Raw genomic sequence first — 16,755 nt, 5'->3', positions numbered from 1 at the left:
TCTACCCCTGACCACGGCACTCCTCGCATCGCCCACCCCTGACCACGGCACTCCTCGCATCGCCCACCCCTGACCACGGCACTCTGTACATAAAATTAAATTTTAAGCCCCTCCCACTGTTCACATAATTTTTCTATGCCCCCCATTTCCTGCAGGGCAATATGCAGGCTGCTATTGGCCCCTCTCAACGCCCCACCCCCATTTTTAGGGAATTCAGATTTTCAAAAGTTCCCAGGAAATCCCGGGTCTGGAACCCATCAGTGGAGACAAATATCAGGGAAACACAGAGGAGGCTTTTCATTGGTTGTATTTATTCATGAAGGCGGGGCTTTCTACAGAGTTCTGAAGAAAAATGGTGCCCATGTAGAAAGTGAAGCCAGGACTCCGGCATTACAAGATGACAGTAATGTCCCCTCCCCCATACTACCCAGAGGGTTGGGGGAGGCAGGGATCTTCCTAATTAATGTCCCCCATAGAAACTCAGAGAGGCGGAGCCTGTACACATCACATGATCCTGGATGATGGCGGAATCCACTTACATTCTGTATGGAAGGTCACAAAACGGGTCATTCACCCAACATGGACCCCTCCGAATCTCCCATCCATTCCCCCTCTGGGTGTAGAGGAGGCGGTGATTGGAGCCTCCTGAGGGCCCACACTTGGCAGGATTCCGGGGATGATGGATCCGTCCATTCTCAGTCCAATTACCAGACCCGCACGTCTCCCTCCACTGACCCCGAGTACCCACCGGGGGGCGCTGATCACATGATTCACACTGTCCAATCATTCCACCGGCTCCGGGATGACATTGACCATCAGGGTCTCGTACCCTCGCCGCACAATCATCGCAAGTTTTGGTTGGCTGTTCACGGCATCAAAGACATCCTCGGCGGTCACCGCCTTGTGGGCGTTTATCTCCAGGATGATGTCTCCAGGCTTCAGGCCGGCTCTGAGGAAACACAAGAGAGAGGGGAGGGGTCAGTGTGCCAATCAGGCCAGCCCTCCCCCCTGGGAGGGGCAAGAGAGGCCAGCTGAAGTTCCACAAGGTTTAGGTTCCAATGCTGGCGGAGCTGAATAACAGCCACACCCCTCAGCACATGGATGGTCTGAGCCCCCAGAACTCAATAAAACCAGGGAAGAAAGGATCCACCCATGGGGAAGAGGAATCTCTTACTGTGTGGAAGGAAGGATCCACCCATGGGGAAGAGGAATCTCTTACTGTGTGGAAGGAAGGATCCACCCATGGGGAAGAGGAATCTCTTACTGTGTGGAAGGAAGGATCCACCCATGGGGAAGAGGAATCTCTTACTGTGTGGAAGAAAGGATCCACCCATGGGGAAGAGGAATCTCTTACTGTGTGGAAGGAAGGATCCACCCATGGGGAAGAGGAATCTCTTACTGTGTGGAAGAAAGGATCCACCCATGGGGAAGAGGAATCTCTTACTGTGTGGAAGAAAGGATCCACCCATGGGGAAGAGGAATCTCTTACTGTGTGGAAGGAAGGATCCACCCATGGGGAAGAGGAATCTCTTACTGTGTGGAAGAAAGGATCCACCCATGGGGAAGAGGAATCTCTTACTGTGTGGAAGGAAGGATCCACCCATGGGGAAGAGGAATCTCTTACTGTGTGGAAGAAAGGATCCACCCATGGGGAAGAGGAATCTCTTACTGTGTGGAAGGAAGGATCCACCCATGGGGAAGAGGAATCTCTTACTGTGTGGAAGGAAGGATCCACCCATGGGGAAGAGGAATCTCTTACTGTGTGGAAGGAAGGATCCACCCATGGGGAAGAGGAATCTCTTACTGTGTGGAAGGAAGGAAGGATCCACCCATGGGGAAGAGGAATCTCTTACTGTGTGGAAGGAAGAATCCACTCATGGGGAAGAATGGACTTACTGTGGGGAAGAAAGGATCCACCCATGGGGAAGAATGGACTTACTGTGGGGAAGAAAGGATCCACCCATGGGGAAGAGGAATCTCTTACTGTGTGGAAGGAAGAATCCACTCATGGGGAAGAATGGACTTACTGTGGGGAAGGAAGGAAGGATCCACCCATGGGGAAGAATGGACTTACTGTGGGGAAGAAAGGATCCACCCATGGGGAAGAATGGACTTACTGTGGGGAAGAAAGGATCCACCCATGGGGAAGAATGGACTTACTGTGGGGAAGAAAGGATCCACCCATTGGGAAGAATGGACTTACTGTGGGAAAGAAAGGATCCACCCATTGGGAAGAATGGACTTACTGTGGGGAAGGAAGGATCCACCCATGGGGAAGAATGGACTTACTGTGGGAAGGAAGGATCCACCCATGGGGAAGAGGAATCTCTTACTGTGGGGAAGGAAGGATCCACCCATGGGGAAGAATGGACTTACTGTGGGAAGGAAGGATCCACCCATGGGGAAGAGGAATCTCTTACTGTGTGGAAGGAAGGAAGGATCCACCCATGGGGAAGAGGAATCTCTTACTGTGTGGAAGGAAGGAAGGATCCACCCATGGGGAAGAGGAATCTCTTACTGTGTGGAAGGAAGAAAGGATCCACCCATGGGGAAGAATGGACTTACTGTGGGGAAGGAAGGATCCACCCATGGGGAAGAGGAATCTCTTACTGTGTGGAAGGAAGGAAGGATCCACCCATGGGGAAGAGGAATCTCTTACTGTGTGGAAGGAAGGAAGGATCCACCCATGGGGAAGAGGAATCTCTTACTGTGTGGAAGGAAGAAAGGATCCACCCATGGGGAAGAGGAATCTCTTACTGTGTGGAAGAAAGGATCCACCCATGGGGAAGAGGAATCTCTTACTGTGTGGAAGAAAGGATCCACCCATGGGGAAGAGGAATCTCTTACTGTGTGGAAGAAAGGATCCACCCATGGGGAAGAGGAATCTCTTACTGTGTGGAAGAAAGGATCCACCCATGGGGAAGAATGGACTTACTGTGTGGGAAGGAAGGATCCACCACCTGATGGATGGAGAATAGAAGAGAATACCCCGACCTGAGTCACCAGAACTTACAAAAAGGGAGAGGAATCTCAGAGCCCTTCTACTGGGAGGAGGAGGGGGAAGAGGAATCTCAGAGTCCTTCTACTGGGAGGAGGAGGGGGAAGAGGAATCTCAGAGTCCTTCTACTGGGAGGAGGAGGGGGAAGAGGAATCTCAGAGTTCTTCTACTGGGAGGAGGGGGGGAAGAGGAATCTCAGAGTCCTTCTACTGGGAGGAGGAGGGGGAGGAGGAATCTCAGAGTCCTTCTACTGGGAGGAGGAGGGGGAAGAGGAATCTCAGAGTCCTTCTACTGGGAGGAGGAGGGGGAAGAGGAATCTCAGAGTCCTTCTACTGGGAGGAGGAGGGGGAGGAGGAATCTCAGAGTCCTTCTACTGGGAGGAGGAGGGGGAAGAGGAATCTCAGAGTCCTTCTACTGGGAGGAGGAGGGGGAAGAGGAATCTCAGAGTCCTTCTACTGGGAGGAGGAGGGGGAAGAGGAATCTCAGAGTTCTTCTACTGGGAGGAGGAGGGGGAAGAGGAATCTCAGAGTCCTTCTACTGGGAGGAGGAGGGGGAGGAGGAATCTCAGAGTCCTTCTACTGGGAGGAGGAGGGGGAAGAGGAATCTCAGAGTCCTTCTACTGGGAGGAGGAGGGGGAAGAGGAATCTCAGAGTTCTTCTACTGGGAGGAGGAGGGGAAGAGGAATCTCAGAGTCCTTCTACTGGGAGGAGGAGGGGGAGGAGGAATCTCAGAGTCCTTCTACTGGGAGGAGGAGGGGGAAGAGGAATCTCAGAGTCCTTCTACTGGGAGGAGGAGGGGGAGGAGGAATCTCAGAGTCCTTCTACTGGGAGGAGGAGGGGGAAGAGGAATCTCAGAGTCCTTCTACTGGGAGGAGGAGGGGGAAGAGGAATCTCAGAGTCCTTCTACTGGGAGGAGGAGGGGGAGGAGGAATCTCAGAGTCCTTCTACTGGGAGGAGGAGGGGGAGGAGGAATCTCAGAGTCCTTCTACTGGGAGGAGGAGGGGGAGGAGGAATCTCAGAGTCCTTCTACTGGGAGGAGGAGGGCAAAGAGGAATCTCAGAGCCCTTCTACTGGGAGGAGGAGGGGAAGAGGAATCTCAGAGTCCTTCTACTGGGAGGAGGAGGGGAAGAGGAATCTCAGAGTCCTTCTACTGGGAGGAAGGTGAAGAGGAATCTCAGAGTCCTTCTACTGGGAGGAGGAGGGCAAAGAGGAATCTCAGAGTCCTTCTACTGGGAGGAGGAGGGGGAAGAGGAATCTCAGAGTCCTTCTACTGGGAGGAGGAGGGGGAGGAGGAATCTCAGAGCCCTTCTACTGGGAGGAGGAGGGGAAGAGGAATCTCAGAGTCCTTCTACTGGGAGGAGGAGGGGAAGAGGAATCTCAGAGTCCTTCTACTGGGAGGAAGGTGAAGAGGAATCTCAGAGTCCTTCTACTGGGAGGAGGAAGGTGAAGAGGAATCTCAGAGTCCTTCTACTGGGAGGAGGAGGGCAAAGAGGAATCTCAGAGTCCTTCTACTGGGAGGAGGAGGGGGAAGAGGAATCTCAGAGTCCTTCTACTGGGAGGAGGAGGGGGAGGAGGAATCTCAGAGTCCTTCTACTGGGAGGAGGAGGGGGAAGAGGAATCTCAGAGTCCTTCTACTGGGAGGAGGAGGGGGAAGAGGAATCTCAGAGTCCTTCTACTGGGAGGAGGAGGGGGAGGAGGAATCTCAGAGTCCTTCTACTGGGAGGAGGAGGGGGAGGAGGAATCTCAGAGTCCTTCTACTGGGAGGAGGAGGGGGAGGAGGAATCTCAGAGTCCTTCTACTGGGAGGAGGAGGGGGAGGAGGAATCTCAGAGTCCTTCTACTGGGAGGAGGAGGGGGAGGAGGAATCTCAGAGTCCTTCTACTGGGAGGAGGAGGGCAAAGAGGAATCTCAGAGCCCTTCTACTGGGAGGAGGAGGGGAAGAGGAATCTCAGAGTCCTTCTACTGGGAGGAGGAGGGGAAGAGGAATCTCAGAGTCCTTCTGCTGGGAGGAAGGTGAAGAGGAATCTCAGAGTCCTTCTACTGGGAGGAGGAAGGTGAAGAGGAATCTCAGAGTCCTTCTACTGGGAGGAGGAAGGTGAAGAGGAATCTCAGAGTCCTTCTACTGGGAGGAGGAGGGGAAGAGGAATCTCAGAGTCCTTCTACTGGGAGGAGGAGGGCGAAGAGGAATCTCAGAGCCCTTCTACTGGGAGGAGGAGGGGAAGAGGAATCTCAGAGTCCTTCTACTGGGAGGAGGAGGGGAAGAGGAATCTCAGAGTCCTTCTACTGGGAGGAGGATGGGAAGAGGAATCTCAGAGTCCTTCTACTGGGACGAAGGTGAAGAGGAATCTCAGAGTCCTTCTACTGGGAGGAGGAGGGGAAGAGGAATCTCAGAGTCCTTCTACTGGGAGGAGGAGGGGAAGAGGAATCTCAGAGTCCTTCTACTGGGAGAAGGAGGGGAAGAGGAATCTCAGAGTCCTTCTACTGGGAGGAAGGTGAAGAGGAATCTCAGAGTCCTTCTACTGGGAGGAGGAGGGGAAGAGGAATCTCAGAGTCCTTCTACTGGGAGGAGGGCGAAGAGGAATCTCAGAGCCCTTCTACTGGGAGGAGGAGGGGGAAGAGGAAGCTCAGAGTCCTTCTACTGGGAGGAGGAGGGGAAGAGGAATCTCAGAGTCCTTCTACTGGGAGGAGGAGGGGGAAGAGGAATCTCAGAGTCCTTCTACTGGGAGGAGGAGGGCGAAGAGGAATCTCAGAGCCCTTCTACTGGGAGGAGGAGGGCGAAGAGGAATCTCAGAGCCCTCTACTGGGAGGAGGAGGGGGAAGAGGAATCTCAGAGTCCTTCTACTGGGAGGAGGAGGGGAAGAGGAATCTCAGAGTCCTTCTACTGGGAGGAGGAGGGGGAAGAGGAATCTCAGAGCCCTTCTACTGGGAGGAGGAGGGGGAAGAGGAATCTCAGAGTCCTTCTACTGGGAGGACGAGGGGAAGAGGAGCATAAAGGTGCATTCTGCCAATCTATAGGTAGAGGGCAGCACTGGAATACAGTCAGTCACATGGTAGAACTGTCCCCACCCCCATGCTGGACTCACTGGTGCGCCGGGGAGCCGATGATGACTCTGTGGATGAGAACGCCATGAGAGACGTCAGGAAAAGTCGGGTCCCGGAACTTCATGTCAGCCAGAATCCTACACAGAAAAATGAAAGTCTCATTAGAACCGCCCAGCAAGAAGAGCCCGCCCCTAAATGACATCATCAACCCCGACAGCAATAAAGAAGACCCCACCATGTGACCAAACGGGGAGGGAACAAAGGGGAATATGGGCGGGACAATCCCTCTGATAGCAGAGACCCCACCACGTGACCAGAAGGGGGGAGGGGACATGGGGGGAGGGGGAGGGGCATGGCAGAATGTAGTATATGGTATTGTAGATCTCAGTCATGTGACCTCCCATCATACCTCTGGGTGAGTGTCAGCATTGTGATCCCGATGTACCTCTGCTGCACCTCCGACTTCTTGAACCAAGAACCTGCAGAAGACACCACAGTCACATGACTACAACCTGACTCCACCCCCTCCCTCCCCCATCCACCAAGATATGCTCACACCCCTCCCCCTGGGATCTATACTCCACCCCCTCCCTCCCCCATCCACCAAGATATGCTCACACCCCTCCCCCTGGGATCTATACTCCACCCCCTCCCTCCCCCATCCACCAAGATATGCTCACACCCCTCCCCCTGGGATCTATACTCCACCCCCTCCCTCCCCCATCCACCAAGATATGCTCACACCCCTCCCCCTGGATCTAAACTCCACCCCCTCCCTCCCCCATCCACAAAGATATGCTCACACCCCTCCCCCTGGGATCTATACTCCACCCCCTCCCTCGCCCACCCACCAAGATATGCTCACACCCCTCCCCCTGGATCTAAACTCCACCCCCCTCATTTATGAGGGTATATTCACACCCCCCCTCCAGGATTTATTTGTCGCTCCCCATCCCCCCAGGATATAATTACCGTTCCCTCCCACCTACTACTCCCCAGGATATATACTTTAACCCCCTATATAAAATAATATATTCACATCCCTCCCCCAGGATCTATACTAATCCCCCCCCCCATCTAATCTACCAGGACCTATTCTCACCCCTCCCCCAGGATCTATACTCCGATATATTCCTCCCCCTCCCCCAGGATCTATACTCCGATATATTCCTCCCCCTCCCCCAGGATCTATACTACTCCCCCCCCCATCTAATCTACCAGGACCTATTCTCACCCCTCCCCAGGATCTATACTCCGATATATTCCTCCCCTTCCCCCAGGATCTATACTCCGATATATTCCTCCCCCTCCCCCAGGATCTATACTCCGATATATTCCTCCCCCTCCCCCAGGATCTATACTCCGATATATTCCTCCCCCTCCCCCAGGATCTATACTCCGATATATTCCTCCCCCTCCCCCAGGATCTATACTCCGGCCCCTCATCTACCACAATATATTCCTACCCCTCTCCCAAGATTTAGACTCCACCCCCCAGGATCTATTCTCACCCCCCCCCCCATATAGTGACCTCTGCACTCAGTGGAGGCGGAGAATATCGGACACACCCAGGTGATGCCCCTCCCCCTCCTTACTCTGATTCTTCTTGTCTTCCTGTTGGAGGAAATCCCGCACTCGGTCGGAGGGAATGGCGAAGGAAATTCCGGCTGTCACCTTCAGGGTGTTTATCCCAATCACCTCGCCATCCTGAGACACAGAGAACAGTCCGAGTACAGGAGGGGGGAGAGGAGGAGTCCGACTGGCTGCCACAGGAGGGGGGGAGGAGTCCGACTGGCTGCACATGAAGGGGGGGAGGAGTCCGGTTGGCTGCTACAGGAGGGGGGAGAGGAGTCCGACTGGCAGCCACAGGAGGGGGGGGAGGAGGAGTCCGACTGGCTGCCACAGGAGGGGGGGGAGGAGGAGTCCGACTGGCTGCCACAGGAGGGGGGGGGAGGAGGAGTCCGACTGGCTGCCACAGGAGGGGGGGGGGGGGGGGGAGTCCGACTGGCTGCCACAGGAGGGGGGGAGGAGGAGTCCGACTGGCTGCCACAGGAAAGGGGGGGGGGTTCGACTGGCTGCCACAGGAGGGGGGAGAGGAGGAGTCCGACTGGCTGCCATAGGAGGGGGGAGAGGAGGAGGCCGATTGGCTGCCACCGGAGGGGGGAGAGGAGGAGTCCGACTGGCTGCCACAGGAGGGGGGAGAGGAGGAGTCCAACTGGCTGCCATAGGAGGGGGGAGAGGAGGAGTCCGACTGGCTGCCACCGGAGGGGGGAGAGGAGGAGTCCGACTGGCTGCCACAGGAGGGGGGAGAGGAGGAGTCCAACTGGCTGCCACTGCCACAGGAGGGGGGAAGAGGAGGAGTCCAACTGGCTGCCACAGGAGGGGGGAGAGGAGGAGTCCAACTGGCTGCCACTGCCACAGGAGGGGGGAAGAGGAGGAGTCCAACTGGCTGCCACCGGAGGGGGGAGAGGAGGAGTCCGACTGGCTGCCACCGGAGGGGGGAGAGGAGGAGTCCGACTGGCTGCCACAGGAGGGGGGAGAGGAGGAGTCCAACTGGCTGCCACTGCCACAGGAGGGGGGAAGAGGAGGAGTCCAACTGGCTGCCACAGGAGGGGGGAGAGGAGGAGTCCGACTGGCTGCCATAGGAGGGGGGAGAGGAGGAGGCCGATTGGCTGCCACCGGAGGGGGGAGAGGAGGAGTCCGACTGGCTGCCACCGGAGGGGGGAGAGGAGGAGTCCGACTGGCTGCCACCGGAGGGGGGAAGAGGAGGAGTCCAACTGGCTGCCACAGGAGGGGGGAGAGGAGGAGTCCGACTGGCTGCCACCGGAGGGGGGAGAGGAGGAGTCCAACTGGCTGCCACTGCCACAGGAGGGGGGAAGAGGAGGAGTCCAACTGGCTGCCACAGGAGGGGGGAGAGGAGGAGTCCGACTGGCTGCCACCGGAGGGGGGAGTGGAGGAGTCCGACTGGCTGCCACAGGAGGGGGGAGTGGAGGAGTCCGACTGGCTGCCACAGGAGGGGGGAGAGGAGGAGGCCGACTGGCTGCCACAGGAGGGGGGAGAGGAGTCCAACTGGCTGCCATCGGAGGGGGGGGGAGGAGTCCGACTGGCTGCCACAGGAGGGGGGAGAGGAGGAGGCCGACTGGCTGCCACAGGAGGGGGGGGGGAGGAGTCCGACTGGCTGCCACAGGAGGGGGGGGAGGAGTCCGACTGGCTGCCACAGGAGGGGGGGGAGGAGTCCGACTGGCTGCCACTGCCACAGGAGGGGGGAGAGGAGGAGTCCGACTGGCTGCCACAGGAGGGGGGCAGGAGGAGTCCAACTGGCTGCCACTGCCACAGGAGGGGGGAAGAGGAGGAGTCCGACTGGCTGCCACAGGAGGGGGGGAGGAGTTCGACTGGCTGCCACAGGAGGGGGGAGAGGAGGAGTCCGACTGGCTGCCACCGGAGGGGGGGGGGAGGAGTCCGACTGGCTGCCACAGTAGGGGGGGGCAGGAGGAGTCCAACTGGCTGCCACTGCCACAGGAGGGGGGAAGAGGAGGAGTCCGACTGGCTGCCACAGGAGGGGGGGAGGAGTTTGACTGGCTGCCACAGGAGGGGGGAGAGGAGGAGTCCGACTGGCTGCCACCAGAGGGGGGGGAGGAGTCCGACTGGCTGCCACAGTAGGGGGGGGGCAGGAGGAGTCCAACTGGCTGCCACTGCCACAGGAGGGGGGAAGAGGAGGAGTCCGACTGGCTGCCACAGGAGGGGGGGAGGAGTTTGACTGGCTGCCACAGGAGGGGGGAGAGGAGGGGTCCGACTGGCTGCCACCGGAGGGGGGGGGGGGAGGAGTCCGACTGGCTGCCACAGTAGGGGGGGGCAGGAGGAGTCCAACTGGCTGCCACTGCCACAGGAGGGGGGAAGAGGAGGAGTCCGACTGGCTGCCACAGGAGGGGGGGAGGAGTTTGACTGGCTGCCACAGGAGGGGGGAGAGGAGGGGTCCGACTGGCTGCCACCGGAGGGGGGGGAGGAGTCCGACTGGCTGCCACAGGAGGGGGCGCCTATTGGCTGTCACAAGTGCAGGTAATTCATATATGGGGGGATTGTGATGAGTGTAGTATACAGGGGGGTATGAAGAGTATAATATAAATAGAGGTGGGGGAGGGGGGAATAAGTGGGGGGAGGGGTAATACGAGGGGTATACACTAGGTAGGTACTCACCAGGTTGACCAGCGGGCCTCCAGAATTACCGACCTGGACGGGGACAGAAGTACAAAAAGGTGTCACACAACAGAAGCTCCGCCTTCATCTGATCACATGACTTACTCCTTTCTGGCATCCAATCTGGTTTGGATATTTTGGAAAAGTGCGGGAGAGGAGTCCTTCTAGGGTCACCAAATACGGAGCTTGTACACAGGAGCCAATCACAGCTCTCAGCAGAGCACAGAGGGAGGGGCAGAGATAAATTAGGTTGGATTGGTTGTAGGGGTGATGATGACCTCACTCCTGATATAAAAATGGTCGGGGGAATGAGGAGGACCGAGGAGGACTCCCACCTACGATGACATCACTCACGTCTATGATGGCGTCGGTCTGGATGTATAATGATGATGTCATCACTCACGTCTATGATGGCGTCGGTCTGGATGTATGATGATGATGTCATCACTCACGTCTATGATGAGTCGGTCTGGATGTATAATGATGATGTCATCACTCACGTCTATGATGAGTCGGTCTGGATGTATGATGATGATGTCATCACTCACGTCTATGATGAGTCGGTCTGGATGTAGAATGATGATGTCATCACTCACGTCTATGATGAGTCGGTCTGGATGTATAATGATGATGTCATCACTCACGTCTATGATGGAGTCGGTCTGGATGTATAATGATGATGTCATCACTCACGTCTATGATGAGTCGGTCTGGATGTATAATGATGATGTCATCACTCACGTCTATGATGGAGTCGGTCTGGATGTATAATGATGATGTCATCACTCACATCTATGATGAGTCGGTCTGGATGTATAATGATGATGTCATCACTCACGTCTATGATGGAGTCGGTCTGGATGTATAATGATGATGTCATCACTCACGTCTATGATGGAGTCGGTCTGGATGTATAATGATGATGTCATCACTCACATCTATGATGGCGTCGGTCTGGATGTATAATGATGATGTCATCACTCACGTCTATGATGAGTCGGTCTGGATGTATAATGATGATGTCATCACTCACGTCTATGATGAGTCGGTCTGGATGTATAATGATGATGTCATCACTCACGTCTATGATGGCGTCGGTCTGGATGTATAATGATGATGTCATCACTCACGTCTATGATGGAGTCGGTCTGGATGTATAATGATGATGTCATCACTCACATCTATGATGAGTCGGTCTGTATGTATAATGATGATGTCATCACTCACGTCTATGATGGAGTCGGTCTGGATGTAGAATGATGATGTCATCACTCACGTCTATGATGGCGTCGGTCTGGATGTATAATGATGATGTCATCACTCACGTCTATGATGGCGTCGGTCTGGATGTATAATGATGATGTCATCACTCACGTCTATGATGGCGTCGGTCTGGATGTATAATGATGATGTCATCACTCACGTCTATGATGAGTCGGTCTGGATGTATAATGATGATGTCATCACTCACGTCTATGATGAGTCGGTCTGGATGTATGATGATGATGTCATCACTCACGTCTATGATGAGTCGGTCTGGATGTATAATGATGATGTCATCACTCACGTCTATGATGGCGTCGGTCTGGATGTATAATGATGATGTCATCACTCACGTCTATGATGAGTCGGTCTGGATGTATAATGATGATGTCATCACTCACGTCTATGATGGCGTCGGTCTGGATGTATGATGATGATGTCATCACTCACGTCTATGATGGCGTCGGTCTGGATGTATAATGATGATGTCATCACTCACGTCTATGATGGCGTCGGTCTGGATGTATAATGATGATGTCATCACTCACGTCTATGATGGCGTCGGTCTGGATGTAGAATGATGATGTCATCACTCACGTCTATGATGAGTCGGTCTGGATGTATGATGATGATGTCATCACTCACATCTATGATGAGTCGGTCTGGATGTATAATGATGATGTCATCACTCACATCTATGATGGCGTCGGTCTGGATGTATAATGATGATGTCATCACTCACGTCTATGATGAGTCGGTCTGGATGTATAATGATGATGTCATCACTCACATCTATGATGGCGTCGGTCTGGATGTATAATGATGATGTCATCACTCACGTCTATGATGAGTCGGTCTGGATGTATAATGATGATGTCATCACTCACGTCTATGATGGCGTCGGTCTGGATGTATGATGATGATGTCATCACTCACGTCTATGATGGCGTCGGTCTGGATGTATAATGATGATGTCATCACTCACGTCTATGATGGCGTCGGTCTGGATGTATAAGGATGATGTCATCACTCACGTCTATGATGGCGTCGGTCTGGATGTAGAATGATGATGTCATCACTCACGTCTATGTTGGCGTCGGTCTGGATGTATAATGATGATGTCATCACTCACGTCTATGATGAGTCGGTCTGGATGTATAATGATGATGTCATCACTCACGTCTATGATGAGTCGGTCTGGATGTATAATGATGATGTCATCACTCACATCTATGATGAGTCGGTCTGGATGTATAATGATGATGTCATCACTCACGTCTATGATGGCGTCGGTCTGGATGTATAATGATGATGTCATCACTCACGTCTATGATGAGTCGGTCTGGATGTATAATGATGATGTCATCACTCACGTCTATGATGGCGTCGGTCTGGATGTATAATGATGATGTCATCACTCACGTCTATGATGAGTCGGTCTGGATGTATAATGATGATGTCATCACTCACGTCTATGATGGAGTCGGTCTGGATGTATAATGATGATGTCATCACTCACGTCTATGATGAGTCGGTCTGGATGTATGATGATGAGGTCATCACTCACGTCTATGATGGAGTCGGTCTGGATGTATAATGATGATGTCATCACTCACGTCTATGATGGAGTCGGTCTGGATGTATAATGATGATGTCATCACTCACATCTATGATGGAGTCGGTCTGGATGTATAATGATGATGTCATCACTTACGTCTATGATGAGTAGGTCTGGATGTAGGATGATGATGTCATCACTCACGTCTATGATGAGTCGGTCTGGATGTATGATGATGATGTCATCACTCACGTCTATGATGAGTCGGTCTGGATGTATAATGATGATGTCATCACTCACGTCTATGATGGAGTCGGTCTGGATGTATAATGATGATGTCATCACTCACGTCTATGATGGAGTCGGTCTGGATGTATAATGATGATGTCATCACTCACGTCTATGATGAGTCGGTCTGGATGTATAATGATGATGTCATCACTCACGTCTATGATGGCGTCGGTCTGGATGTATAATGATGATGTCATCACTCACGTCTATGATGAGTCGGTCTGGATGTATAATGATGATGTCATCACTCACGTCTATGATGGCGTCGGTCTGGATGTATAATGATGATGTCATCACTCACGTCTATGATGGCGTCGGTCTGGATGTATAATGATGATGTCATCACTCACGTCTATGATGGCGTCGGTCTGGATGTATAATGATGATGTCATCACTCACGTCTATGATGGCGTCGGTCTGGATGTATAATGATGATGTCATCACTCACGTCTATGATGAGTCGGTCTGGATGTATAATGATGATGTCATCACTCACGTCTATGATGAGTCGGTCTGGATGTATAATGATGATGTCATCACTCACGTCTATGATGGAGTCGGTCTGGATGTATAATGATGATGTCATCACTCACGTCTATGATGGAGTCGGTCTGGATGTATAATGATGATGTCATCACTCACGTCTATGATGAGTCGGTCTGGATGTATAATGATGATGTCATCACTCACGTCTATGATGAGTCGGTCTGGATGTATAATGATGATGTCATCACTCACATCTATGATGGCGTCGGTCTGGATGTATAATGATGATGTCATCACTCACGTCTATGATGAGTCGGTCTGGATGTATAATGATGATGTCATCACTCACATCTATGATGAGTCGGTCTGGATGTATAATGATGATGTCATCACTCACGTCTATGATGAGTCGGTCTGGATGTATGATGATGATGTCATCACTCACGTCTATGATGGCGTCGGTCTGGATGTATAATGATGATGTCATCACTCACGTCTATGATGGCGTCGGTCTGGATGTAGAATGATGATGTCATCACTCACGTCTATGATGAGTCGGTCTGGATGTATAATGATGATGTCATCACTCACGTCTATGATGGCGTCGGTCTGGATGTAGAATGATGATGTCATCACTCACGTCTATGATGAGTCGGTCTGGATGTATAATGATGATGTCATCACTCACGTCTATGATGGCGTCGGTCTGGATGTAGAATGATGATGTCATCACTCACGTCTATGATGGCGTCGGTCTGGATGTATAATGATGATGTCATCACTCACGTCTATGATGAGTCGGTCTGGATGTATAATGATGATGTCATCACTCACGTCTATGATGGAGTCGGTCTGGATGTATAATGATGATGTCATCACTCACGTCTATGATGGAGTCGGTCTGGATGTATAATGATGATGTCATCACTCACGTCTATGATGGCGTCGGTCTGGATGTATAATGATGATGTCATCACTCACGTCTATGATGGCGTCGGTCTGGATGTATAATGATGATGTCATCACTCACGTCTATGATGAGTCGGTCTGGATGTATAATGATGATGTCATCACTCACGTCTATGATGGCGTCGGTCTGGATGTATGATGATGATGTCATCACTCACGTCTATGATGGAGTCGGTCTGGATGTATAATGATGATGTCATCACTCACGTCTATGATGGCGTCGGTCTGGATGTAGTCCATGTCTTTGTTGGAAAGGCCGAGTTCCCGGCTCCCTCGTTGCACCGTGCTGACGATTCCGGAGGTGATTGTATTGCGGAGGAGGTGCGGCGCTCCCATGGCGACGACGAATTCTCCTTGGCGGACATCGGAGGAGTGGCCCAGCGGAAGGGTGGGGAGAGGAGTCTGCAGAGAAGAGGTGTCAGTCTGTTGTACTTACAGGCAGGACGCAGGCGGGAGGTCAGTCCACCTACCTTGGATGTAATCTTGATGGTGGCGATGTCCTGGACGGGGTCAAAGCCTCGGACGACGGCCTCATAAACCTCCCCATTCTGCAGCTTCACTCGCACGCTTCTCTTATTGGCCACCACATGGGCATTGGTGACAATCAGACCGTCCGACGTTACCAGGAACCCCGAACCGCTGGAGAGGACCGCCTCCCGACCTGTGAATGGGTGACTGAGGAGAGAGGGAGGAACATGTCACCCCCCCCGGACTGACTACCATCCCCCCACCATCACCAGTCACATCCATAGATAGGGGGGGTCAGGAGGATGATGGGAGATATACTACATAGAAGGCTGAATGGGGGGGAGGTCAGATGTCAGGTGATGGAGGAGGGGGGGTCAGGTGGGAGGAGTCAGAGGGATGTATGGGGGGGTGTCAGGTGGGAGGAGTCAGTGGGATGTATGGGGAGTATCAGGGGGAGGAGTCAGTGTGATGTGGGGGTGTCAGGTGGGAGGAGTTAGTGTAATGTATGGGGGTTGTCAGGTGGGAGGAGTCAGTGTGATGTATGGGTGGGGTGTCAGGTGGGAGGAGACAGTGGGATGTATGGGGGGTGTCAGGTGGGAGGAGACAGTGGGATGTATGGGGGGTGTCAGGTGGGAGGAGACAGTGGGATGTATGGGGGGTGTCAGGTGGGAGGAGTCAGTGTGATGTATAGGGGGTGTGTCAGGTGGGAGGAGTCAATGTTTAGGGGCCCCGCACTCACCATCCCAGGATCTCGATGTTGACCACGGCGGGGGAGGAGTCAGTGCAATGTATGGGCGGTGTCAGGTGGGAGGAGTCAGTGGGATGTATGGGGAGTATCAGGGGGAGGAGTCAGTGTGATGTGGGGGTGTCAGGTGGGAGGAGTTAGTGTAATGTATGGGGGTTGTCAGGTGGGAGGAGACAGTGGGATGTATGGGGGGTGTCAGGTGGGAGGAGACAGTGGGATGTATGGGGGGTGTCAGGTGGGAGGAGACAGTGGGATGTATGGGGGGTGTCAGGTGGGAGGAGTCAGTGTGATGTATAGGGGGTGTGTCAGGTGGGAGGAGTCAATGTTTAGGGGCCCCGCACTCACCATCCCAGGATCTCGATGTTGACCACGGCGGGGGAGGAGTCAGTGCAATGTATGGGCGGTGTCAGGTGGGAGGAGTCAGTGTGATGTATGGGGGGTGTCAGGTGGGAGGAGTCAGTGTGTCAGGTGGGAGGAGTCAGTGTAATTATAGGGTGTGTCAGGTGGGAGGAGTCAGTGTTTAGGGGGGCCCCGCACTCACCGTCCCAGGGTCTCAATGTTGACCATGGCGGGGGGAGGAGTCAGTGGGATGTATAGGGTTGTGTCAGGTGGGAGGAGTCAGTGTTTAGGGGAGGAGTCTCACCGTCCCAGGATCTCGATGTTGACCACAGCGGGGGAGGAGTCAGTGGGATGTATAGGGGGTGTCAGGTGGGAGGAGTCAGTGTTTAGGGGGAGGAGTCTCA

General features: G+C 53.7%; 1 protein-coding gene across 2 annotated transcripts; it reads right to left on the bottom strand.

The window, feature by feature from the left end:
* Positions 1-720: 720 nt before the first annotated feature.
* LOC309544126 (serine protease HTRA2, mitochondrial-like) lies at positions 721-15,382 on the bottom strand. 2 transcript variants are annotated; one of them, XM_082276503.1, is made up of 7 exons: positions 15,270-15,382; positions 15,007-15,201; positions 10,233-10,265; positions 7,634-7,745; positions 6,448-6,517; positions 6,080-6,175; positions 721-949 (listed from the first exon to the last, which is right to left on the bottom strand). In XM_082276503.1, the coding sequence occupies exons 2-7, from the start codon at positions 15,133-15,135 to the stop codon at positions 784-786; spliced, it is 606 nt and encodes a 201-aa protein (XP_082132629.1). In that variant the 5' UTR covers positions 15,136-15,201; positions 15,270-15,382; the 3' UTR covers positions 721-783. The 2 variants fall into 2 exon arrangements, with proteins under 2 accessions (XP_082132629.1, XP_082132630.1); XM_082276504.1 differs by lacking the exons at positions 15,007-15,201; positions 15,270-15,382 and adding an exon at positions 10,587-10,643.
* Between the last annotated feature and the right edge of the window lie 1,373 nt (positions 15,383-16,755).

This window comes from Pelophylax lessonae (assembly GCF_965119305.1).
Source record: "Pelophylax lessonae genome assembly, contig: HAP1_SCAFFOLD_1135, whole genome shotgun sequence".
NCBI lineage: Eukaryota > Metazoa > Chordata > Amphibia > Anura > Ranidae > Pelophylax > Pelophylax lessonae.
The sequence above is the reverse complement of the archived record's forward strand: the minus strand, read 5'-3'. Positions and strand labels throughout refer to the sequence as shown.

What these genes read in the sequence shown, in the direction of transcription:
- LOC309544126 (XM_082276503.1), bottom strand. Translation starts at nt 15,135, where the DNA reads ATGGGAGCGCCGCACCTCCTCCGCAATACAATCACCTCCGGAATCGTC. An exon ending in GGAAGACAAGAAGAATCAGA is followed by an intron (nt 6,518 to 7,633) that starts GTAAGGAGGGGG and finishes TGTCTTCTGCAG; the next exon opens with GTTCTTGGTTCAAGAAGTCG. An exon ending in ATGCTGACACTCACCCAGAG is followed by an intron (nt 6,176 to 6,447) that starts GTATGATGGGAG and finishes TTTTCTGTGTAG; the next exon opens with GATTCTGGCTGACATGAAGT.